The sequence below is a fragment of the Hylobates moloch genome, unplaced genomic scaffold (assembly GCF_009828535.3).
Source record: "Hylobates moloch isolate HMO894 unplaced genomic scaffold, HMol_V3 SCAFFOLD_20, whole genome shotgun sequence".
Lineage (NCBI taxonomy): Eukaryota > Metazoa > Chordata > Mammalia > Primates > Hylobatidae > Hylobates > Hylobates moloch.
Window position 1 is genome coordinate 40,550,270 of NW_026652295.1, and position 26,197 is coordinate 40,576,466.

At 47.1% G+C, this 26,197-nt stretch overlaps 1 protein-coding gene across 1 annotated transcript; it reads right to left on the bottom strand.

Moving 5' to 3' along the window:
• Window positions 1-2,403: 2,403 nt before the first annotated feature.
• GUCA1B (guanylate cyclase activator 1B) lies at window positions 2,404-26,098 on the bottom strand. The gene is made up of 4 exons (XM_032140545.2): window positions 14,271-26,098; window positions 7,582-7,731; window positions 4,660-4,777; window positions 2,404-3,922 (listed from the first exon to the last, which is right to left on the bottom strand). Exons 1-4 carry the CDS (start codon window positions 14,475-14,477, stop codon window positions 3,795-3,797), a joined length of 603 nt encoding a protein of 200 aa, XP_031996436.1. The 5' UTR covers window positions 14,478-26,098; the 3' UTR covers window positions 2,404-3,794.
• Window positions 26,099-26,197: the final 99 nt, after the last annotated feature.

Sequence of the window (26,197 nt, forward strand, 5' to 3'; positions counted from 1 at the left end):
TCTTTGCACATCTGAACTTTAAGAATACCCAACTCAGGCCGGGCACCGTGGCTCATGCCTGTAATCCCAACTCAGGCCGGGCGCGGTGGCTCACACCACCTGTAATCCCAGCACTTTGGGAGGCCGAGGTGGGCAGATCACAAGGTCAGGAGTTTGAGACCATCCTGGCTAACACGGTGAAACTCCGTCTCTACTAAAAATACAAAAAATTAGCCAGGCGTGGTGGTGGGCACCTGTGGTCCCAGCTGCTCGGGAGGCTGAAGCAGGAGAATGGCGTGAACCCGGGAGGCGGAGCTTGCAGTGAGCCGAGATCACGCCATTGAACCCCAGCCTGGGCGACAGAGCAAGACTCCGTCTCAAAAAAAAAGAATACCCAACTCAGAGATCTACCTGTCCAAGGCAGGTTTTCTTGGCTCTGTCCCTGGTTGCTACAGGAACCTGGGGAAACACACAGGCTGGAGAAGTTGTGACCATTTTTTCAAAGATGCTCTTTCTTCTGGGCTTTGAGTCTTCACTTCAGCTGGGTGTGGGGGAGGTGTGGGGAGTAAACGAAAATTCAGGAACGGAAGCCAGGTGTAGTGGCTTACGCCTATAATCCCAGCACTTTGGGATGGGTGCTGAGGTAGGCGGATCACTTGAGCTCAGAAATTCGTGACCAGCCTGCCCAACATGGTGAAACCCTGTCTCTACAAAAAATAGAAAAAGTAGCAGGGCATGGTGGTGTGCACCTGTGGTCCCAGATACTCAGGAGGCTGAGGTGGGAGGATCGCTTGAGCCTAGGAGGCAGAGGTTGCAGTGAGCCAAGATTGTACCACTGCACTCCAGCCTGGGTGACAGAGCCAGATCCTGTCTCCAATAAATAAATAAATAAATACATTCAGGAGTGGGAGGGAGAAAATGAGGGGAAAAATAAGTAAAATACCAAGTCAGAGAGTGCCCCACTAGGCGGATGAGGGGGTGCATTTTGCTCATGTCCTGTCCATCACTTGGACCTCCCTAGACAAGGAAGTCAGCCAGGGACTGAGCGACAGACATGGAGGGAAGGTAGAGGCTGGTGCTGTGCGCAGCCAGGAAGAAAAAGGGAGTTGACATTTCTGCTCCTTTGGCTGGCTGCCTGTCAGGAAACCCTGAAGGTCAGAGTTGGGAAGGTGTCTGCATGTAATTAGGACATCCCTCAATGTCATTCACATACCTTTTTCATGATTTGGGGCATATCTGTGTCCCACCTGGATGTATGTATATGTATATATATACATATAGATATATGTTTTTTTTTTTTTTTTTTTTTGAGGGAGTTTCACTCTTGTTGCCCAAGCTGGAGTGCAATGGCACGATCTTGGCTCACTGCTACCTCTGCCTCCCGGGTTCAAGAGATTCTCCTGCCTCAGCCTCCCCAGTAGCTGGGATTATAGGCGCATGCCACCACAGCCGGCTCATTTTGTAGCTTTAGTAGAGACGGGGTTTCACCAAGTTGGTCAGGCTGGTCTCAAACTCCCGACCTCAGGTGATCCGCCTGCCTCGTCCTTCCAAAGTGCTGGGATTATAGGCATGAGCCACCGCACCTAGCCTCCTGGCTTCCTTCCTTCTTTCCTTCCTTCCTTCCTTCCTTCCTTCCTTCCTTCCTTCCTTCCTTCTTTCCTTCCTTCCTCTCTCTTTCTCTTTCTTTCTTCTCTTTCTCTCTCTTTCTCTTTTTTTGACGGAATTTCATACTTGTTACCCAGGTTGGAGTGCAATGGCGTGATTTCGGCTCACTGCAACCTCCAGCTCCCGGGTTCAAGTGATTTTCCTGCCTCTGCCTCCCAAGGAGCTAGGATTACAGGCGCCTGCCACCGTGCCCAGTTAATTTTTTTTTTTTTTTTTTTTTGTATTTTTAGTAGAGACGGGGTTTCACCATGTTGGTCGGGCTGGTCTTGAACTCCTGACCTCAGGTGATCCACCCGCCTTGGCCTCCCAAAGTTCTGGGATTAGAGGTGTGAGTGGCTGTGCCTGGGCAATATTTTTCTCATTAATTATTTTTTACCTAAAATTAATGTCTAAAGGAAATTTTATTTTATTTTATTTTATTTTATTTTTTTTGAGATGGAGTCTCGCTCTGTCGCCCAGGCTGGAGTGCAGTGGCGCAATCTCGGCTCACTGCAAGCTCCGCCTCCCGGGTTCACGCCATTCTCCTGCCTCAGCCTCTCCGAGTAGCTGGGACTACAGGCGCCCGCCACCTCGCCCGGCTAATTTTTTGTATTTTTAGTAGAGACGGGGTTTCACCATGGTCTCGATCTCCTGACCTTGTGATCCGCCCGCCTCGGCCTCCCAAAGTGCTAGGATTACAAGCATGAGCCACCGCACCCGGCCTGTCTAAAGGAAATTTTATATGAATATCGTGAAATAACACATCTATAAAGTCGCAGGTTTAATAGGTTAGTTTTATTTCTTATACACCAACATAAAAACCTATCTATTCAAGGTAAAGCAAATGTTTTTCCAGGTCTCACTTTAAACTGTCTTATAGGAGTAACAGTGACCCAGGGCACTGGTTTTCAGTTTGCTTTTTTCAGAGATGCCTCCAGTTCCAGAGGGTACTCAGCCCCCCTTTCAACCAGAGAGACTCCCTTTTAATGAAGTTTCTATATTGGGGTTACACATAAGAGTTTATATAACAAAAAATAATTCCACATCTAAAAACACAGTAATCCAAAACTGTTCGCCTAGTCTGATGTGCTCACTGTGCCGCCGAGACATAACCGAGGTTAGGGAGGAGAAGTGGCTGTCTTGGGTCACACAGCAGTTAGAAGCAAAGCCCAGCCCCGAACCCCAGTCAACAGTCCCCCGATTCTTGCCAGAGACAGAGAGAAGTTTTCACCATCCTTTAAAGAAAAACATTCGGATTATGGCTGGGAGCTGTGGAAGGTCCATACTGGGGAATGTGGATGGAGAGGGAGGATTGTTGGGGGAGTGGTGGGTTGGCGGGGTCCATACTGGGGGATGTGGATGGAAAGGGAGGATTGTTGGGGGACTGGTGGGTTGGCAGGGTCCATACTGGGGAATGTGGATGGAGAGGGAGGATTGTTGGGGGAGTGGTGGGTTGGCGGGGTCCATACTGGGGGATGTGGATGGAGAGGGAGGATTGTTGGGGGACTGGTGGGTTGGCAGCAGGGGGTCCCGGAGCAGCACCCAGGCAGAGCCGAAACAGCCCCTTTAAGCACAGCCGACCCTTCCAAAGGCAGAAAGACCACAGCCTGCAGTGTATTTGCTACCATTTTTCCTGTTGACACCACTGGTGAGGATGCCTTGGGGAGAAGGAGGCCAGGGTCCTCCCCATGAACGCCCCTCAGCATCCTGGAAGTTATAGAATTATTGTTGCCCCCTGCCCCCCAAAACTCCTGCCTTTTCTTCAGTCTCAACACCCTCCTACCCCTGCCTCCTACCAGTCTTTGTGTTCTCATTTCTGATTTGGTCTGTGGGACCCTCACCCCTCAGTTGGCTCTTGTTTCCAACTGAGAACACCTAGAAACCGTGGGAGCCCCACGACCACCCAGCCAAGGCATAGTCCTCCCAGGAGTGGCTGAATGGGAAAAGTAACCCAATTCCCTTCACCATCCCAGGGAATCCTCCAAAATGCACTATGCCCTGTTGGCCACTTCAAACCCAGCAGCCCTTCCCTATCCCCACTCAGTCCTGCACAGGGGGTGCCAGGAAGTCCACACCAGGGGAAGAGTGGGCATGAGCAGGCTAAGCCAGGGATGCTCCCACTACCCTGGAAACCTGGGTGAACCTGGAGTCGTGGAGGGACCCCAGACCCCTCAGAACATGGCACTTTTCCGTCTCTGCTGAGCGAGCCAGCTGCTGGGATTCATGTCCATCTGCAGCATCTTCATCACCCACTTGTCCCGACGGGCACCTTCAACAAACTCGTTCAGAGACAGCTGGCCTGAGCAAGGGGGAGGAGAGGCGGTCATGCAGAAGAAGGGGAGACCTGGGTCTGGGGGCAGGAGGAGAGACCTCGCTCCCAGGATGCGCCTACACCTCTTATGCCAACTATCCTGCAGTCTCAGACCCCAAGCTTGCGGCTTGTCAGGTGTCTGAATCTCCAGGAGTCTCCTGCCACCTTTAAGGGGCTTTCTTTGCTGACAAACTGAAGTTTTACTTTTGCGCACGGTACCATGAAAATGCTGGGTGGAGCTGAGAGACCTGGAGGGCTCGTGTGTGTATTCCAAGCCAGCTCTCTCCCCACACAGCCCTGGGGCTGGGCACTGGGCTACAGGGAGGAGAGCCCAAGCAGCCTGAATGGAGGTCTACCCTATGCCTGCTCTTAAACACATTATCCTATTCATTCCTCTCAACCACTATTATTATCCCCATTTTCCAGATGAGGAAATTGAGACCAGGATGAGAAGCTCAATATATCACTCCCTGCCTGACTCCAGAGTTCCTATTCTTTCTATTCTGCCTGCCTGGCCTCCATCAGCAACTCCTGTAGGACTTTTAGTCGCTCCTACAAACACGTGCTCATGAGTCCCTTTGTTAGTTCATGTCATCTTCTCCACAGCCTTCTCACAGATGAGGACGCCAGGGTTGGAAGGTGGAGGGCCTTGCCCAAGGACGTGCGGCCAGAAAGTGGCGGTGATGCAGAGTGGACAGCACTCCCCCCATCTCTGCCCCTCTTACCATCTCCATTCTCATCCACCAGGAGGAAGATCCTGTCCACGACCTCCTCGGGCGTGAGCAGCTGGCCTTGCTCAGTTTGTAGCTCTCGCCGGCAGGCTTTCTTCAGCTGGTAAATTCCCTGCCAAAGAAAACTCAGCTGCATTGACGGGAGACCCTGCAAGCTCCACCCTCACCCCAGTGACCCACATACCTCAGCACCACTTCCCCAGTGCTGGCTTCCCAGGCTGTGCGTCTTAGGACCACATAATCTGGATCCAGATCAAAACAGACCTGTCCTAAGGCGATGCTCTCAGAATCCCACTGGCCTAATTCCAGCTGAGTTTCCGGCCTCACACCCTACCTGACCCCAACACCATTTGCATTTCCACTGAGAGCTGCAAAGCCCAAATCCAAAACCTCTAATGAGGGAGGTTTAAGTCACCATGACAGTCTAAATCGCATTCTACACAGGAATTAATAGAGATGCAGAGAAGAAAATTCAGTGTATATATATGTGTGTCTGTATATGTGTAAAACAGAATGATGGGGATACACATGTTTCCTCCTCATGGACTGGAGGGAAAAACCCAGGTTTCTCCTTTGCCCTGTTTCCTCTCCCAGTGAGACTATGTTTGTGAAAGCACCATGTAGGCTGGGCACTGTGGCTCATGCCTGTAACCCCAGCACTTTGGGAGGCCGAGGCGGGTGGATCATTTGAGGTCAGGAGTTCAAGACCAGCCTGGCCAACATGGTGAAATCCTGTCTCTACTAAAAATACAAAAATTAGCCAGGTAAGGTGGCGGGCGCCTGTAATCCCAGCTACTCAGGAGGCTGAGGCAGGAGAATCGTTTGAACCTGGGAGGTAGAGGTTGCAGTGAGCTGAGATTGCACCGCTGAATTCCAGCCTGGACAACAGAGCGAGACTCTGTCTCAAAAAAAAAAAAAAAAAAAAGAAAGCAAGCAAGCACCATGTAAATGCAGAAGAGATGGACACATATGACGGTTCTCCTTAGCTCCCAGGCTGGTGCTCCCTGAGGACAGAAGCTGTGTCTCATGCACCTCTATGGCCTCACTGCTCAGCCCAGTGCCCAGCACAAAATAGGCCTCATTGACGTGTCTTGGGAGACTGAGGGGTTAAATCCAGGGACTTCCAGATGCCGATTACAGAATCTCTATGAAGCAGCTTCTTGTTCTGTGAAATAGGGCTAACGATGCCTGCCTCATAGCACAGGTCTGGCTAACGCAGGAAACACGCCAGAGTCTGGGATGTACTAGGCACTTCTTTTCTTCCTTAATCATTCTTGCTAATAGAGAGTGATTGTTAGTCTTTTAAAAGAAATAACTTCTGATCTTCTTGACTTTTCCTCATGCATTTGTGTTTTCTATTTTATTGATTTCTGCTATTTATTTTCTTTCTTCTACTATCTTTGGATTTATTTTATTTTATTTTTTTGAGATGGAGTCTCGCTCTGTCACCAGGCTGGAGTGCAGTGGTGCAATCTCGGCTCACTACAAGGTCCGCCACCCGGGTTCAAGCGATTCTCCTGCCTTAGCCTCCCGAGTAGCTGGGACTACAGGCGCCCACCACGACGCCCGGCTAATTTTTCGTATTTTTAGTAGAGACGGGGTTTCACCATGTTAGCCAGAATGGTCTCGATCTCCTGACCTTGTGATCTTCCCACCTCGGCCTCCCAAAGTGCTGAGATTACAGGCGTGAGCCACTACCGTGCCTGGCCAAGGGTTTATTTTACATTTTTTTTTTTTTTTTTTTTTAGACAAGGTTTCACTCTGTTGCTCAGGGTGGAGTGCGGTGGCACAATCACAGCTCATTGCAGCCTCGACCTCCCAGGCGCAGGCAATCCTCCCCCTCAGCCTTTGGAGTAGCTGAGACCACAGGTGCATACCACCACGTCCAGCTAATTTTTTTGTATTTTTTTGTAGAGATGGGGTCTTACTATGTTGCCCAGGCTGGTCTTGAACTCCTGGGCTCAAGTGATCCACTCACCTCAGCCTCCCAAAATGCTGGGATTACATGTGTCAGTCCCTGCGCCTGGCCTTAATTTACTCTTCCTTTTTTCTAATTTCCTGAGATGGCTTCTTAGATCATTGATTTTCTAATATATAAAGTCTTATTTTCTAATATAGTATGCATTTTCTAATTATTTCCTAAGGTATATTTTCTTTTCTTTCTTTTTTTTTTTTTTTTCTGAGACAGGGTCTTACTTGTTGCTCCAGCTGGAATGCAGTGGCATGATCATAGCTTACTGCAGCCTCCAACTCCTGGCTCAAGCAATCCTCCCACCTCATCTTAGTCTCCCAAGTAGCTAGGACTACAGGCATGTACCTGCAAGCCTGGATAATTTTTAATTTTTTTGTAGAGATGGGGTCTCGCTTTGTTTTCTAGGTGGTTCTTCAACACCTGGGCTCAAGCAATCCTCCCACCTCAGCCTCCCAAAGTGCTGGGATTACAGGAATGAGCTACTGCACCCAGCCTCTATTTCCTAATATATGCATTTTAAGTCTATTTTCTAATATGTACATTTTAAATCTATAAACTTTTCTGCAGGTTCAGCTTTAGCTGCATTCCACAAGTTGTAGTATGTCATGCTTGCATTATTTTTCAATTTAAGATACTTGTCGTGTGTGTGTGTGTGTGTGTGTGTGTGTGAGACGGAGAGAGGGAGAGTATTTCTTTGATCAATGGAGTATGTGAAGTCTGCTGCCTAATTTCCAAACAGATGGGGATTTTCTAATAATCTCTTTGTGATTGACTTCTAGCTTAATTCCACTAGAAATTACACACTCAGAATGAGAGCACAGGAAACACACTCAGAATGATTTCCAGGTCTCTTCTTCAGTGCCCGCTGGCCACTTGTGGCCAACCGTCAGAGCTCCAGCAGTGCTCAAGTGCCAGGCTGCTGGCCCATGGGCAGAGACACTAACCTCCACAATGTTGAGTAGCTCCAGGCGGTCGATGCAGCCATTGCCGTCCTTATCATAGATCTTGAAGGTCCACTTCAGCTTGTGCTCCAGGGTGCCCCTCAGCACGAGATTCAGGGCCGCCACATACTCCAGGAAGTCGATGGTGTTGTCCTGCATTAGATGTGGATGCTGCTGAGGGCACAGCCCACCTCCCCAGAGCATAGGCCATTCATCCCTGCAAACACAGGGCTTCTCTTCCTCATTTTAATCCATGTGGCCTCTACATCTTTGCTCAAGCCTTTCTCCACCCTTGGGGTAGAGAACATTCTATTATCTATCTATCTATCTATCATCTATCTATCTATCTATCTATCTATCTATCTATCATCATCATCTATATCTATCATCTGTATCATCTATCATCTATCTATCTATCTATCTATCTATCTATCTATCAATCATCTATCTATCTGTCATCTGTCTATTTATTTTTAGAAACAGGGTCTCACTATGTTACCCAGGCTGGTCTCAAACTCTTGGGCTCAAGTGATCCTCCCTTCTTGGCCTCCCAAAGTGTTTGGATTACAGGCATGAGCCACCACAGCCAGCCTAAAGAACATTCTCTCTTCTCATTTTCTATGACCACCCAAGCCTACCCAACCTTCAAGGTTGAGCTCAAGGGTCCCCTCCTCCAGGAAGCCTTCATTCTCTGACCTCTTCAGCCACAGTGCTCTCTCCCTCCCCATTCTAACATCCACAGCATCTACTGTCTATTCTACACAGCTCAGGACTTTCTCTGGCATTGTCACTTAACTGTTTCCTAGACTTGTCTCATTTTCTAACCACGTTATATGCTCCTGGGGAAAAGAGAGGGGTTGACATTGCTTGGGTTTCTCCTCCACGCCTAGCACAGTGCCACTTATGGCCAGAGTTGGAAGCCAATAGATATTCATGAATCAATGAGTCAATGATGGGCTTGATCTGAATTTGGGACTAAGACAGTTTTGAAGGAGTTAGAAAGCAGAGACCATGTTGAAATTTTCCTCTGCATTCTCATTCACCCCAAGTCAGAGAGAGGCGGACAGGCAGTGGCTCCAGCCCTACCCACTTCTAGGTCCCAGTGGACATTACACCGAACAACAGGCCTGTGCCTCCAGCCCATCCAGGAAGGGTAGGGGAGCGCAGAGCTCAGGTGCTAATTGGGCAGAGGAAGGGGGAGAGGCACAGTCTACTTCTAAGGTGACTCTCACCAGGAAACAACAGAACCTTCTTGTAATAGAAATGCAGCAGCAATAATGATTTCTAAAGCAGTAAATAAAAGAGGATATATTCTTGCTTTCTTCTCCAAATGTGTTTGGGGTGACAGGCTGCTGCTGCCGCTGCTGTTGGTGGCTGCAGTGGGTTAGCTGTGCCAGTGTCTCACTTACAGGTGCTCACTTATTCCAGGGTTGGGACCTCCATTCTCCAAATAAAAAATCTGAGCCATCAGATCCCCCAGGAGTGCCTGTCATTCACATGACTTTGTTATCAGAAATGACACTGATGGCCCAGAGCAGAGCACTTCTGTCCCACTGGGTCAGGCCACTCAGGAGCCCCAGCCCCAGATCAAGGGGTGCCTGGGTGAACAAGTTTTGAGCAACAGAAGAAAATGGCAGAAAAAGAGGGAAACAGCAAGAAGCCTAAGGAAAAACTAAGAAGAAAACAAAACGAGCTTACCTTAGTACCTGAAGTGTTCTATTCATATCTTTTATATAATTCCTATAAATATATGGTCTCTGTACTCCCTGTCATATACTTACCTAATTGAGGTCAGATTATATTTAAAATTTTGTTTCCTTCATTTTCATGTAACATTTTCTCATGTCTTTAAAAATTATTTAAAATGTCAACTTCCATTTTTTTTTGGCTGGGGAGGGGGTACTGAACATTCCCTTTGTTGAACATATTTCTAATATTTTCCATTACACAATGAACTTTTTTTTGGTATGTATACCTTTTCTTACATCTCTGGTATTTTTTTTTTTTTAGGGTAGACACTTAGCAGTGGTTGTCAGTTCTTTAATAGGCTATTTTCTCGAGTAGTTGTTATTTATTAAGCTTACCACAAATCAATCTTGTGTTTCTTATTTAATGAGAATGAGTTATTATCCCCATTTTATGGATGAGGAGCCTGAGACCCAGAGGTTCCCAGGCCACCCAGCCAGCAAGTGGCAGAGCTTTTCCAGGCATGCATCTCTTCCAGTTCATCAAGTCGGAAAAACTTGCAGTCTCCACTTTTTTTTTTTTTTTGAGACAGAGTCTCGCTCTATCGCCCAGGCTGGAGTGCAGTGGCGCGATCTGGACTCACTGCAAGCTCCGCCTCCCGGGTTAATGCCATTCTCCTGCCTCAGCCTCCCAAGTAGCTGGGACTACAGGTGCCCGCCACTGCGCCCGGCTAATTTTTTATATTTTTAGTAGAGACGGGGTTTCACGTGTTAGCCAGGATGGTCTCGATCTTCTGACCTTGTGATCCGCCTGTCTTGGCCTCCCAAAGTGCTGGGATTACAGGCGTAAGCCACCGCGCCCGGCCCCAGTCTCCACTTAAGATCTATTTCTGTCCAGCAAATGAGCCTAGTGCTTGGGGGTGCCAAGAGAGGAAAAACAAAAACAAAACCTGAAACCACTCACAAATCCCCACTAACTAGATCTCCAGAGTCTTCCTCATTCTTTGTCCAGAGCCTTCTGTTCCTACAACAACCTCTCTCAACATGATTCAGTTTCCATGACTCCTTGCCTTATATGAGACATATTCCAGGGTGATCTCTAGACAAGTGATCTCATCTAAGAGGTTACTGGAAACCCCAGGACCATTTCTGGGAAATGTCCAGCTGGGACTAATCTCATCTGCTACGCATGGGACCTTGTCAGCTCCAATTACCCACAGAGGCCTGAGAGTGATGGAAATGGCTCTGTCTACTCAGGAATAGGGTGGGCGTGTCACCGGCTCTGTGGGATTATCTGCCCTGTTTCTCCTTGAATTGGCCACATTTGTGCACCAGCCCTGACTTCAATGCATGTTATATAAGAATCCTAAATGACATTTGATCTTCACCCTCCCCTTTCTTCCATTCCAGGTGGTCATAGGGCAACCACCAGAGTTGCAAGGGAGAGTGGCAGAGATGACGTGTTCCTACCTCTTTGTCTCCACCAAACCAGTTTCCATCACCTCAGATTTTCACGTGTGAACCAGATCTATAAACTCTTTTGATTTGATTTGCTTTAGAAATCTCAGACCGATTGTTCCGAAATGACACTCATTGATATAAGGGGGAATGGAGTCACGTGTAGGTTTGGAGACAAGGACTAAGTGGGAAAGAAGGCTCAGTCCCTGAGAGAGGAACTTAAAAACACTCTCTAGGGAGGCTCTTCCTTACAGTGGAATGTCAACTAATAAATAGAGAAGGGGTGATGGGGTTAGAAAATTATCAACAGATGCCAAAGCCAGTAGAAAATTTGACTGAACAATAGGATATTTACTTAGTCTCAAGGTATAGCCCTGCAAGACGCTTATTAATTACAAAGAAAAAAAATAGTAACTTTACAATGTTGAAACACGGCAGATACCACTTTAACCAAGTGATCAAAGTTAACTACGCCAGTGATAGGACAAACTGACATCTTATACCTGATGATATGATGCACCGAGGATACAATATCACATCAGTGGCAATTCTGCCAATTTAGACAAACACCAATTGTGGGGTGTCCTACAACATAACTCAGCTGCAGTCTTCAAAAATATCACAGTCAAATAGAAAAGCTGAGATTAAAGGTTCCAAGTTAAAGAAGACTAAGGAGATACAACAAGTAAATGCAATGTGTGATCATACAAAAAAAAAAGAAGAAAAAAAAAAGAAAAAGGAAGGCCGGGCACGGTGGCTCATGCCTGTAATCCCAACACTTTGGGTGACCGAGGCGGGCGGATCATGAAGTCAAGAGATGGAGACAATCATGGCCAACATGGTGAAACCCTGTCTCTACTAAAAATACAAAAATTAGCTGGGGGTGGTGGCGCTCGCCTGTAGTCCCAGCTACCGGGGAGGCTGAGGTAGGAGAATCGCTTGAACCTGGGAGGTGGAGGTTGCAGTGAGCCAAGATCACACCACTGCACTACAGCCAGGGCGACAGAGCAAGACTCCATCTCAAAAAACGAAAAAGGAAAAAAGAAAGAAAGCTGACCGGGTGCAGTGGCTCATGCCTGTAATCCCAGCACTCTGGGAGGCCGAGGTGGGCGGATCACTTCAGGTCAGGAGTTCGACACCAGCCTGGTCAACATGGTGAAACCCCGTCTCCACTAAAAATACAAAAATTAGCCAGGCATGGGGGTGTGCACCTGTAATCCTAGCTACTGGGGAGGATGAGGCATGAGAATCACTTGAACTCAGGAGGCGGAGATTGCAGTGAGCTGAGATTGTGCCACTGCACTCCAGCCTGGGCAACATGGCGAGACTCTGTCTCTACTGAAATAAATAAATAAATAATACAAAAATTAGCAGGCATGGTGGTGCACACCTGTAATCCCAGCTACTTGAGAGGTTGAGGTGGGAGGATCCCTCGAGCCTGGGAAATCAGAGGCTGCAAAGAGCTGAGACCATGCCACTGGGTGACAGAGCGAGACCCTGTCTCAAAAACAAAAAAGAAAAAGAAAATACACACTGAAATACTCAGGGATAAACGGGCATGATATCTATAGCTTTCTCTTAAAAAAAGTATATGTATATATTATGTATATGTACAAATTATGTATTATGTATATGTATATATACTTATAGGATACATTATATAGGCCGGGCGCGGTGGCTCACGCTTGTAATCCCAGCACTTTGGGAGGCCGAGGCGGGCGGATCACGAGGTCAGGAGATCGAGACCACGGTGAAACCCCGTCTCTACTAAAAATACAAAAAATTTAGCCGGGGGTAGTGGCGGGCGCCTGTAGTCCCAGCTACTCGGAGAGGCTGAGGCAGGAGAATGGCATGAACCTGGGAGGCGGAGCTTGCAGTGAGCCGAGAGCGCGCCACTGCACTCCAGCCTGGGCGACAGAGCGAGACTCCATCTCAAAAAAAAAAAAAAAAAAAGGATACATTATATATATGTACGTATACAGAGAGAGGCAGAATGATACAGTAAATGATATAAAATGTAAATAACTAGGGAAATTTGGATAAATTGCACATGGGAGTTACTTGTATCATTCTTATAACTCTTCTGTAAATTTAGAATCGTAGCAAAATTAAAAAGTTATTCAAAAAGGAAAAAACATTGATGAACATGGTATGCTGATTTATAAGGAGAGATGAGGTATAAGGAGTACAACTATATGCCTAAGGGTTTAATCAGCCCTTTTGGATCTTGAATCATGATTGTATTGATTTTTAGATGAATTTGGGGAAGATTGATGGACTTAAATGAGTCTTATTATTTATGACCTGATATATTTGTTTACTTTTCTTACGACATTAAAAAAATCATCAATTATTTTAAAAACTCATCTTCTCTCTTTAAAAAACCTGCCTTCTAGGCAGGCGCACTTAAGACCTTGGGCAAATAGATTCATTCCCTTTTGCCCAGCTTTCTCATCATTTAATTTGGAATAACAAAAGTCTGCCCCTCCCACCCAGGGTTGCTGCTGACTCAGAGGAGACCTAAGAGAGGGGGAGCGCTGAGAACTCTGAAACTGGCTCTGTGCCCTGTGGGGTGGTCGATGGGGTTCATCTCTGAGGAGGTTCTGTTGAATTGAAGATGCTGACCTCACCCTCCTGTCCTGGGACAGGCACTGTGGGGATGTGCACTGACTGGTACCAGCGACAGGATGAGACCTGAAGTGGCATTCCCAGTGATTCAGCTTAGAAAGCTAAGTTCTCCACACACTGAGGAGTGGAGTACTGATGCTTTCTTCAGATTACATTGGTATTTGAGGCAAATCCAGCAGTTTGCAGGATTGCCAGGGCACTGAACTGGATAACCTTAAATAATCAAGGGGTTTTTAACTGAATTGAAATTTAAAATTCAATCCCCTGGTGCATTTACAAGATGTGTTATCTTCTTAGCTGCTAGTGACATTGGGGGCTTAGAGAAACTCTAGTCTGAATGATTTAATGAAACCTTCCAGGACCTGAAGAGCTGAAAGGGGCTTTTGCAGTCATCCGCCCAGTCTCCCGATACATGCAGGAGCCTCTTCCAGCATTCTTGACAGGGAGGATCTGACCAGTCTCAGTTTGAAGAACCCCAACAAGAGGGAGCTCATAGCCCATGCTAAGATACCTTGTCTCATTTGAAACATCTCTTTTGCTCCTAGTGTTTAGAGTGACAGGGGCTCTGGCAGATGCGAAAACCCAGTCACTGGACTGCAGAGTCTTGGTCAAAAATACAAAAAGAGAGGATCTGGACTGTCTGCCAGTCGCCCTTCGGCTCTCAAGAAGAGGACACAGGAAGCATCAGCTGACAGCTAAGAGATGGAGGGAGGGAAGGAGAGACAGAGAAGATGGAAAGGGACAAAACAAAGAGAAGAGACAGAAGGGTTTGGGGAGTGAGACAGAAAAGGTAAAGAGAGATGGAGGGGAAAGAAGAGCAAAGAGCCGAGGAGTGGGGAACTGGGAGCTCTCTCTGAGGACACTCGTGGAGGAAGGCGCCAGGTGGACTGGCCACCGGTCCTTCCCTTCAGGGTGCCTTACCCCATTCTTGTCGAAGGCTCGGAACATGCCCTCTACATATTGGGAGGCCTCCTCATCGTCTGTGACCTTGAAGAAGCGCTTAAACTCATGCATAAAGAGTGTGCCGCTGGGGCACTCCATCACGAACTTCTTGTACCACTCCTGGAGCTCCGCCACATCTATCTCGCCAGCTGCCTCTGCCTCCTCCCAGCTAAACTCCTGCCCCATGCTGGCCCTGAGGAATGTCAGGGAGCAAGGGTCTGTGTCTCTTCCCTGGCTTCTGCTGATGGATCTCTCCAACTAAGGCCCTCTTCCTCCCTTTCCAGGAGGCCTGATCAGTCTCTCCATCATCTCCTGGGTGACTAAACATGATCGGTCGGTGCAGGGGGCAGGTGGCAAGGGAGGTGGGTCCAGGCCAGCTAAGCTGCCCTAAGACTATTAGAAGATTCCCCAGGCGCCCGGGTGTGGTGGCTCATGCCTGTAATCCCAGCACTTTGGGAGGCCGAGGTCCGTGGATCACAAGGTCAGGAGTTCGAGACCAGCCTGGCCAACATGGTGAAATCCTGTCTCTACTAAAAATATAAAAAATTAGCTGGGCATGGTGGTGGGCACCTGTAATCCCAGCTATTCAGGAGGCTGAGGCAGGAGAATCGCTTGAACCCGGGAGGCGGAGGTCGCAGTGAGCCGAGATCGCGCCACTGCACTCCAGCCTGGGGGACAGAGTGAGACTCTCCCTTGAAAAAAGAAAAAAAGGAGATTCCCCAGGAAGTTCTGACCTCCAGCCTAAACTCCTCCAGCCTCACCCCTTCCCTTAGCCTTGCCAACAAAGCAACCAAGCTGGCCCCGGTAGACTCTGAAGAGGTAGAAGGGGAAGCTGAGAGGTAAGCAGAGAGATGCAGAGTGAAGAAAGAGTCGGGGTGCCAGGCTGGGATCCTCCCATCTCACTCACTCTCTCTATCTCTTTAGCTGGGCCCCACATTGCTCCAGGGAGGTCCATCTTGGAGACAGGAGACTCAAGTCCAGAGAGGAAGTGAGATCAAGTCCTAGGCCATAAAACAGAATCCACTGGTGATCTGGGACTCGCCCCTCAGAGGGTCTAGTGAAAAGAGGCAGAATCTATGATGGGAAGGGCTCTAGGTGAGCAGCTCTCTTCCCAGGCTAACTCAGTCCCTGACGCAGGATCTGAGGCTGCTTTCCAGATTACACCTTTGATCTTGGGAGCTTTTCACTTTCTGATTTAAACTACAAATCCCTCCCTCCAACCCTTCACACAAGACCTAGGGGTAGTGCTTTTTTCACATTTCCTCCAAAATACTAACATGTGAGAAGGATCTGGGAGCATGGCCTAAAATATCTTTGAAGGCTCTTACTTTTACATTATAGGTCACGTAAATTTGCTTTTGAACAATTACATACTCATGCTTATTTTAGTGTAACATAAAAATGACACCTCCAAGAAATCAAAAGACCTGGGACACACATTTTTCTTTATCTTTGCCTTTTTTTTTTTTAATTTTTATTTTTTGAGACAGGGTCTCGCTCTCTCGCCCAGGCTGGAGTGCAGTGGTGCGATCTTGGCTCACTGCAACTTCTGCCTCTGGGTTCAAGTGATTCTCATACCTCAGCCTCCTGAGCAGCTGGGATTACAGGTGCACAGCACAACACCCAGCTATTTTTTCTTTTTTTTTTAAATTATACTTTAAGTTCTAGGGTACATGTGCACAACATACAGGTTTGTTACATAGGTATACATGTGCCATGTTGGTTTGATGTACCCAACACCCAGCTAATTTTTGTATTTTTAGTAGAGACGGGGTTTCATCATGTTGACCAGGCTGGTTTCAAACTCCTGACCCCAAGTGATCCACCCGCCTTAGTCTCCCAAAGTGCTAGGATTATAGGCATGAGCCACCACGCCCAGTGACACTCATTTTTCTAGAAGACTTCAGAGGCAGCAGTTCCAGTGAATCTGTCCTTAACCTACCCATCCCTCACTGGGTGTTCAGCCTGAATTGTTTTGCACATCTCCAGGGCTGACCTCCTTTCTCACTGTTTTCTGCCTCCAGACATCAATGAGCTCTGAAAGCTCTTTTAACTTTCTTGCTATTTCTGAAGGAGAAATGTGATTTCTTCTGTCATCCTTTCAAGTGGTGGTGGGTTTTTCTCCCCCCCACACACCTCAAGGTCTAGATAACAGGGCTAGTGTCCTCCTCACTTCTCACTCTTGCCTCCAAATGGCCTTTTATTTTTTTCTCCCTAAAAAAGGCCAGTCCCTTTGAAGCCACATCTGACTCCTTGCCACTATTTACTTCTCCTCATTGCCATCATTCACTGGTGACTTCCCTGCTTGTCTCAAAGCATCATGTCAGTCATTTCAGTGACTTTGACCTCCAAGTGGATAAACAGCCCATCCCACACACTGGCCTCAAAGGTCCTTGATCTCTTTTTTTTTTTGAAACAGAGTTTTTGCTCTTTTCACCCTGGCTGGAGTGCAGTGGTGCGTTCTTGGCTCACTGTGAACTCCGCCTCCTGGGTTCAAGCGATTCTCCTGTCTCAGCCTCCCTAGTAACTGGGATTATAGGTGCCTGCCACCATGCCCGGCCAATTTTTGTATTTTTAGTAGAGATGGGGTTTCACCATGTTGACCAGGCTGGTTTCGAACTCCTGACCTCAGATGATCTGCTCGCCTTGGCCTCCCAAAGTGCTGGGATTACAGGCATGAGCCACTGTGCCTGGCCCCAATGAGATGTGTGGGGGGTCACACTGCCCTCTTCGTCTCTAATTGCTGGCAACCTGGCATGGTCCCACATGCATGAGCCACCTCGCCTGGCCTGGTCCTTGGATCTCTTTAGTTCCAAAGAGCTCTTCTTCCACCTTACCTAGTACTTCCATTCACTTGTGGTCCCTGAGCCACAATTGCAGCATCTGGGAGCTTGTTAGAAATGCAAAGTCTCAGGCCCCACCTCAGACCTACTGAATCAGGAACTGCAAGCTGGGGCCAGGAGTCTGTGTTTTAACAAGCCCTCCAGGTGCTTCCAATGCGTACTGAAGTTTGAGGATCATCACCTTAGGACTTGCTGTCACCAATCTCTACTACCTCTGAAACATTCAAACGCTGCCTTCTCTTATCAGCACCCCACCCCTTCCATCTGTTACTCTAATACCTTCACTCCAATAATTCACTAATCTCATTGCGACTTCCAACCTGCTGATCCGTTTTTAACATCTGTCATCTTGCTCATCTCACTCTCCTTATCTTCATTCTATGGCCCAGCATTCTCTTTATTTTGACTTTTGTGCCCCTCTCTCCTCCTAACGCCTCACTTGGCCTGGCCCTGGTCAAGGCTGTCCGCTAACTATGCAGTAACACTTTGCCTACAGTGGGGAGCCTGGATATCGCTGGAGGACATCATAGATCATGCTGGCTGCACGCACTTCAGATCATGCCAGACAATCGTACTACATACTCTTCCTGCCGAATTCCCTCTCCCTCTCTCTGAGATGACTATTCCACAGCGCTTCCTGCCCTCAAACCTTCCACTCACTCCCACACTGTCGCACACTTCACAGAGACAGATGAGACAGTGACTCATCTTCCCACCAGTATTTACTAACTTCTCTGTATCTGTGCCCATATCCTCTGCCCCCTTCCGGTCTCAGTGGAAGCAGCGTGCCCTTCCCCTTGTCCCCGTCAACACCGCCACTTGTTTCCTAGATCACATCTCCCTTTACCTACTCGAAAGCTTCATTCCCGCAGTTACTCCCTTTCTCTTCTGCAGCCTCCACTCATCCCTCTCTAATGGATCATTCCCGTCAGCATTCAGATGTGCTGTAATATTGCCTTTATTAAAACAAGACAAAAATCCTTCCTTGATCCCACATTCAGGGCTACATTATGACATTCACAGGCCCCACACGTTTTTGCCTTCATGGGTCATGATATAAATATTGAAAAAATATTAAGTAAATATTAATAATTATCACTGGTATAAAAAGGAACATAATCTAGACTGGGTGTTTCTTTTTAATTATGATTTTATTTTATTATTATTATTCTTATTTTGAGACAAAGTCTTGCTTGTCGCCCAGGCTAGAGTGCAATGGCACGATCTTGGCTCACTGCAACCTCTGCGCCCCCGGGTTCAAGTGATTCTCCTGCCTCAGCCTCCCGAGTAGCTGGGATTACAGGCGTACACCACCACGCCTGGCTAATTTTCTATTTGTAGTAGAGACAGGGTTTCACCATGTTGGTCAGGCTGGTCTTGAACTCCTGACCTCAAGTGATCCACCCACTTTGGCCTCCCAAAGTGCTGGGATTACAGGCGTGAGCCACTGCTCCCGGCTCTGATTTTATTTTATTTATTTATTTACTTTTGAGACAGAGGCTTGCTGTCGCCCAGGCTGGAGTGCAATGGCGCGATCTCAGCTCACTGCAGGCTCTGCCTCCCGGGGTTCACGCCATTCTCCTGCCTCAGCCTCCCAAGTAGCTGCGACTACAGGCGCCCGCCGCCTCGCCCGGCTAATTTTTTTGTATTTTTAGTAGAGATGGGGTTTCACTGTGTTAGCCAGGATGGTCTCGATCTCCTGACCTCGTGATCCGCCCACCTCGGCCTCCCAAAGTGCTGGGATTACAGGCATGAGCCACCGTGCCCGGCCTGATTTTATTTTAATTAATTAATTTATTTCTCCGGAGACAGGGTCTCTGTTGCCCAGGCTGGAGTGCACTGGTGCTATCAGGGCTCGCTATAGCCTCGACCTCCTGGGCTCAAGCAATCCTCCCGCCTCAGCCTCCTGAGTATCTAGGACTACAGTTGTGCGCCACCATGCTTGGTTAATTTTTTGATATTTAGTAGAGACAAGGTCTCACTATGTTTCCCAGTCTTGAACTCCTGGGTTCAAGTGATCCTCTTGCCTTGGCCTCCCAACTGCTGGGATTATAGGCATGAGCCGCCATGCTTGGCCTTTATTTTGGTTTTGAAAGAAATTTACAGTATTGGGCCCTGGGTACTGTGCCTACTGGGTGAACATCCCCTGCTCAGCTATTGTCCTAAATTCTGCTCCCCTTACAACAAAGCCCCTTGTAGATATATCCTCAGAAAACGGCAGGACAATAGTTCTGGCTTCACGCATTCCTCCCATCAAAGGGAGGAGTCTATTATCTTTCTCTTCAACCTGGAGGAAACTTTCTGGCTGCCTTGTTGCAGATAACTGCAGAAATGACACAATGTGACTTCCAGGGCTAGGTCATCAAAAGTGATAGGTTTCTACCAGGCTCTCTTTCTCAGAACTTGCCCTTGGAACCCAGCCACCATGTTGTGAGGAAGCCCAGAGCACATGCAGGGGTTCTGGCTGAAAGCCAGTCTCAACCACTGGAAAGGGTGAATGAGCCTTCAGATGACTCCAGCCCCAGTTTCTGAGCTACCCCAGCTAATAACACATGGAGCAGACACTATCCCTGCAGAGTCACTGTTTTAAGCTACTGTTAAGTGTTTTTTGAGGTAGCAATAGATAACTGGGACATTCTCAAACCTATTTTGCATCCTCTTTTTAAATCTCTAATTCTCTCCTCAACTTACTCCAACTGGATGTTCATTCCCATCACTCCACAGAAATGGCTTTTATTGTGGTCACCAATGATCTACTTTTTTTTTTTTTTTTTTTTTTTTACCTAACCTGCCACAGATTCATCACAGTTCACCAAACTGAATTCTTTCTCCAAACACTCTAGGTTTCAAGGACCCACACTCCTCTGATTTCACTCCAGCCTCACTCATTGCTCATTTTCTTTGCTAGCGCCTCGTGCTTTTAACCAAATCTCTAAAAGCTGGGAGCTTTCCAGGCTTGTCTTCAGTACTCTTCCCTTGTTTACCCACACTCGCTCCCTAGATGATCTCATTCATTCCCATGCCATCACACACCATTTATAGGCTGGCAGCTTCCAAATTTGTATCTTCAGCCTGGACCTCTCCCAGGAACTCCAGATGCATGTATTCAACTGCCTACTGGACATCTATACTCAGATTGCAAACTTAGCAAGGCCAAAACCAAATTACTGATTTCCTTCCCGAGTCCCACCTTATCGCTTCTCCACCTCAGTAACGGCACTGCCATGTATGCTTAGGCGAAAACCCAGGAATTATCCTTGAATGCTCTTTCCTTTAGATTTCACTTCAATCTACTAGTAGGTCATTTCATCAGCTTTTCCTGCAAACTATATTCTAAATCAAACCACTTCTCCTCACCTCCATTCCTGACATTCTCGCCCAGACCAGCATCATCTCACCTGGTCCACCGCAGCAGATCCCTAACTGGTCTCCCTGCCCTCTCGTCACTCCTCTTTTACCCAGCAGCCACAGTAGCATGCGGCAGATCCTGCCACTCGCCTGCTCAAACCCTCTTTTAGCTTTCCATTTGCTGAGAATGAATCCACACTCCTCCCCATGCCTATGATGCATTACACAATCTAGCCCCTGCCTACTTCTGTCTTCATGGTCTTCTACACGCAAACACACCAAACTCCTTCTAGAATCAGTGTGTCTTTGCATGTATTGTTCCTCCTACTTGGACTGCCTTTCCTCCAGATATTTTGTTTGTTTTAGATGGGAGTCTCGCTCTTGTTGCCCAGGCTGGAGTGCAATGACACGACCTCAGCTCACTGCAACCTCCACCTCCCGGGTTCAAGCGATTCTCCTGCCTCAGCCTCCCGAATAGCTGGGACTACAGGCACCCGCCACCACGCCCGGCTAAGTTTTGTGTTTTTAGTAAAGATGGGGGTTTCACCATGTTGGCCAGGTTGGTCTCGAACTCCTGACATCAGGTGATCCACCCATCTCAGCCTACCAAAGTGCTGGGATTACAGGCATGAGCGACCACACCCGGCTTCTTCCTCCAGATGTTAACACCACTGCCTCCTCCTCAGAGAGAACTTTCCCAACTCCCCCTCAGGTAGCCACTCAAGTAATTCTGACATTATCCCCTTTTATTTTCTTCACAGTACTTAATTGCATCTGAAACTATCTTATTTTTTTCTCTACTTATCTGTCTCTCTCACTAGAGTCTATGATCTTTGAGGAGAGGGACTGCACCATATACATTCCAGAATTCCCAGCATTTAGAACAGTGCTTGGCATCTACAGGAAACTCAAATACTTGAGTAACTGAGCAAGGTCCTTGGCACATGGTCAATGCTGAGTTAATGTGAGCTATTACTCCTTCATTTTACAAGACAATTCCTCTTTGACTCTGTTTAGTGTCTAGATTAGCAGGTATTTGTTGAGATAAAAATGATAATGGGATTTTAGAACTGGAAGAGGCCTTGAAGATTATCTAGCCTATTAATTTCCAATTACCCATCTCAACACACTTTAAGATAACACATGCCCGTCAGCACCCGTGGCTCTGTAACAGCAGCATTTCAATTGGCTTGGTGTGAAGGTAGTATTATTCCCATCCTTCTCTTTTTTTTTAGACAGGGAGACAGGGTCTTGCTCTATCACTTAGGCGGGAGTGCAGTGGTGCACTCTCGGCTCACTGCAACCTTCACCTTCCAGGTTCAAGCAATTCTTGTGTCCCAGCCTCCTGAGCACTTGGAACTATAAGCATGAACAACTATGCCCAGCTAATTTTTGTATTTTTAGTGGAGGTGGGGTTTTGTCATGTTGGCCAGGCTCCGTCCATCTCTTAACACTTATTATTTAAGCAGCATTGAAGACTGATTAAAGGACAGTATCTCTGCCCAAGTTAAGAAATTTTATGAGTGAAGTATAACTTGATTTAGCCTCTGGCTGAGGAATTTAAAATTCAATTGGCTTTTCATATGGGTCAGTTGCCCATGACCTGCCCTATAAATAAATGTCGCTGAGCTACTGAGTTATAAATATATCATTTTAAAGAGGATTAGAAATCCAGCCGGGCACGGTGGCTCACCCCAGTAATCCCAGTGCTTTGGGAGGCCGAGGTAGGCGGATCACTTGAGGTCAGGAGTTTGAGACCAGCCTGGCCAACACGCTGAAACCCCATCTCTACTAAAAATACAAAAATTAGCTCAGCGTGGTAGTGGGTGCCTGTAATCCCAGCTACTCAGGAGGCTGAGGCACGAGAATCGCCTGAACCTGGGAGGCAGAGGTTGCAGTGAGCCGAGATTGTGCCACTGCACTCCAGCCTGGGTGACAGTGAGACCCTGCCTCAAAATAAATAAATAAATAAATAAATAAATAAAAATAAATAAATAAAATAATGAGGATTAAGAATCCATAGAGAGAAATGAGAGCTTGAAGTGAGTAACAACAGAAAGGATTTAAGGAGGGCAGGGTTAGGTATTGAGCAGGGGATTTGGAAAGAGAGTCCTGGGGATTGCAGTCAGCCAGAAGCCTGGCTCCAGGGGCAAAGATGCTTACAAGTGACAAACCCATGTCTTCTGAGCCCTAGTCAGGCTGGACCTGAAGCCCCACTGTGAATCATCTCCATCCGAGTGTTCTTGTGACCGAGTAGGACTCCCCTTGCTGACGCCTAAACTCGTGTTGCCCCCTCCCTCAGGACCAGTCTGAGCAGCGGGACCACCTAAATCGTGCTGTGTATCTTGCTTCTTGCCTTAATTCATTAATTTTTCCTCCCAGTCAATCACTTTACTTCTAAGCTTTAGAGCAAGCTTATCCAATTGGAGGCCCACGGGCTGCATGCGGCCCAGGACAGCTTTGAATGCAGACCAACATAAATTCGTAAACTTTCTTAAAACATTATGAGATTTTCTTTCATTTCTTTTTTTTTAATTAGCTATCGTTAGCGTTAGTGTATTTTATGTGTGGCCCAAGACTACTCTTTCAATGTGGCCCAGGGAAGCCAAAAGATTAGACACCCCTGCTTTAGAGGAAATGAGTACATTTTGGGAATGTGAGAGGTGAACGAACCTGGAATTTAGCTTTGAATATTCTGCATTTAGTATGTGGATATTTGAGTACCTCATAGCCTGCTTATAAATTAGCTTCTATGGCTGACCCTGTTGCTAACAGCTTCATCTGTAAGCTGAAAGGGTGACTGAGTGGGCAAATAACAACTCTCTAAGCCTTGGTTTTCTGTCCTGTAAAATGGGGACAATGGTAAGTACTTTAGTGTGTTAATAAAAATCAAACGAATTTTGGTTTGTGGCTGGGCGCTGTGGCTCGTGCCTATAATCCCAGTACTTTGGGAGGCTGAGGCTGGCAGACTGCTTGAGCTTATGAGTTTAAGACCAGCCTGGGCAATATGGCAAAACCCTGTTTCTACAAAAAAAAGAAAAACTAGCCGAGTGCGGTGGGGCGTGCCTGTAGTCCCAGCTACTCAGAGCGCTGAGGTAGGAGCATCACTTAAGCCCAGGAGGTGGAGGCTGCAGTGAGCTAAGACTGTCACTGCACTCCAGCCTGGGTGATAGAGCCAGAACTGTCTCAAAAACAACTCTAAAGGCCGGGTGCGGTGGCTTATGCCTGTAATCCCAGCACTTTTGGGAGGCCGAGGCGGGCGGATCACGAGGTCAGGAGATCGAGACCATCCTGACTAACATGGTAAAACCCTGTCTCTACTAAAAAATACAAAAAATTAGCCAGGCGTGGTGGCGGGTGCCTGTAGTCCCAGCTACTCGGGAGGCTGAGGCAGGAGAATGGTGTGAACCCGGGAGGCGGAGCTTGCAGTGAGATTGTGCCACTGCACTCCAGCATGGGCGACAGAGCGAGACTCCGTCTCAAAAAAACAAAAGCAAAAACTGTAAGGTAAATGTTGTCCCTTCCCTGGAGGTAACCTGAGGTCTTTTCCAGCTGGTTCTTGAACAGTATAGCACACAAGCATCTAAAGTATCATCAGATTGGTACTGCCATTTACTGAATGTCTGTTACCTACTCAGTACTTTGCAAGGTGCTTTATCAGTTATTGAATACTCCAACCTTATTAAGCTGGAGTATTAAATATATGTCAAATGTAAGTATGTAGGTATTATTTCCTACAGACTTATTATTACTTTTACTAATGAGTAAACTGAGGCCCTGACAGGGTTAAATCTCTTGCCCAAGTTTACAGCAGTCAGTGGGTTTAAATTCTTATCTGACTCATGTCTGTCTGACTCCAAAGTCCATGTTTGCTCTATTCTGTTATTTATTAGTGTTGTAATAGAACTTAATAACGTAATGTAGGACAGGGATGGTCGCAGACAACTAGAAATGTTACGAAACTAGACTAATAATTTAAAACGATTGCTTTATGTATTCACTGTGGTATGTTTAAATGGTCATAGGGCCAGGAATATATGCCATTCTTTCAAAGCACTGAAACTTGGCACTGAACTAGTTTAGTCTGTCTTACTAAAAATCTGTAGATACTAAGACTCTTAGATCAGAACATGATTTTATTTAATATGAAGAAAATACAGGCTGGGCATGATGGCTGATGCCTGTAATCTCAGTATTTTGGGAGGCCAAGGCCGAAGAATCACTTGAGGTCAGGAATCTGAGACCAGCCTTGGCAACAAAGTGAGACCCTCATCTCTACAAAAAGATTAAAAAATTAGCCATGTATGGTGGTACATGCCTGTGGTTCCAACTACCTGGGAGGCTAAGGCAGGAGGATCATCTGAGCCCAGGAGGTCAAGGCTGCAGTGAGCTGTGTTCATGCCACTGCACTCCAGCCTGGGCGACAGAGCAGGACCCTGACTCCAAAAAATAAAAAAAATTAGCTGAATGTGGTGGTGCACACATTTAGTCCCAGCTACTTGGTAGGCTGTGGTGGGAAGATCCCTTGAGCCCTAAGTTCAAGGCTGTAGTGAGCTTTGATTTCACCACTGCACTCCAGCCTGGGCAACAGAACGAGACTCTGTCTCTACCAAAAAAAAAAAAAAAAAAAAAAAAGAGAAAAGAGAAAAGAAAAAAGATTATCTCACTTCCTACCTGCCTTCTGGTTCATTCTATTTTTTTTTTCCTTTTTTTTGAGACGGAGTTTCACTCTTGTTGCCCATGGCGTGATTTCGGCTCACCACCACCTCTGCCCCTCCCGAGTTCAAGGGATTCTCCTGCCTCAGCCTCCCAAGTAGCTGGGATTACAGGCATGCGCCACCACACCCTGCTAATTTTGTATTTTTAGTAGAGACAGGGTTTCTAATGTTGGCCAGGCTGGTCTCCAACTCCCAACCTCAGGTGATCCGCCAGCCTCGGCCTCCCAAAGTGCTGGGATTACAGGCGTGAGCCACCACTCCCGGCCGGTTCATCCTATTTTTTTTGCCATTATTTTTAATGACAAAAACTGCAATTACTTTTGCACCAACATATATCATCAAATCCACTCTTCTCTCACCATCTCCCATACCCACCATGGGCAGAAAGTGTGACCCAGGCATTAATTCTAATTTTCAAGATATGCATTTTACTCAGAGGCCTAATTTAAAACCAACAAAAGAAAACCAAAAATCTTCTTAGCCTATCAGGATAGCTATATCCTGATAAGCTAAGAAATTATTTTGTTTATATCATTTTTACAGTACTGCATGCCAAACTTGTTTATATCAAGCAGCGGGCTTCAAATATGCCAAATATTTGACTTTTGTCAAAGAAATACTACAAGTTTTGGGCCAGGCGCGGTGGCTCATGCCTGTAATCCCAGCACTTTGGGAGGCCGAGGCAGGCGGATCACGAGGTCAAGAGATCAAGACCATCCTGGCCAACATGGTGAAACCTCATCTCTACTAAAAATACAAAAATAAGTTGGGCGTGGTGGCACATGCCTGTAGTTCCAGCTACTTGGGAGGCTGAGGCAGGATAAATTGCTTGAACCTGGGAGGCAGAGGTTGCAATGAGCCGAGATCGCGCCACTGCACTCCAGCCCGGGCGACAGTGCAAGGCTCCATCTAAAAAAAAAAAAAAAAAGAAATACTGCTTGTTTTTCTCACGTGCATGTGTGCACATGCAGTTCATTTGCTTATTTATCTTAAGCCG

Coding starts and splice junctions, on each gene's coding strand:
- GUCA1B (XM_032140545.2), bottom strand. CDS start 14,477: ATGGGGCAGGAGTTTAGCTGGGAGGAGGCAGAGGCAGCTGGCGAGATA. Junction 7,732..14,270: donor GAGCCTTCGACAAGAATGGG/GTAAGGCACCCT, acceptor CATCTAATGCAG/GACAACACCATCGACTTCCT. Junction 4,778..7,581: donor AGCTACTCAACATTGTGGAG/GTTAGTGTCTCT, acceptor TTTCTTTGGCAG/GGAATTTACCAGCTGAAGAA.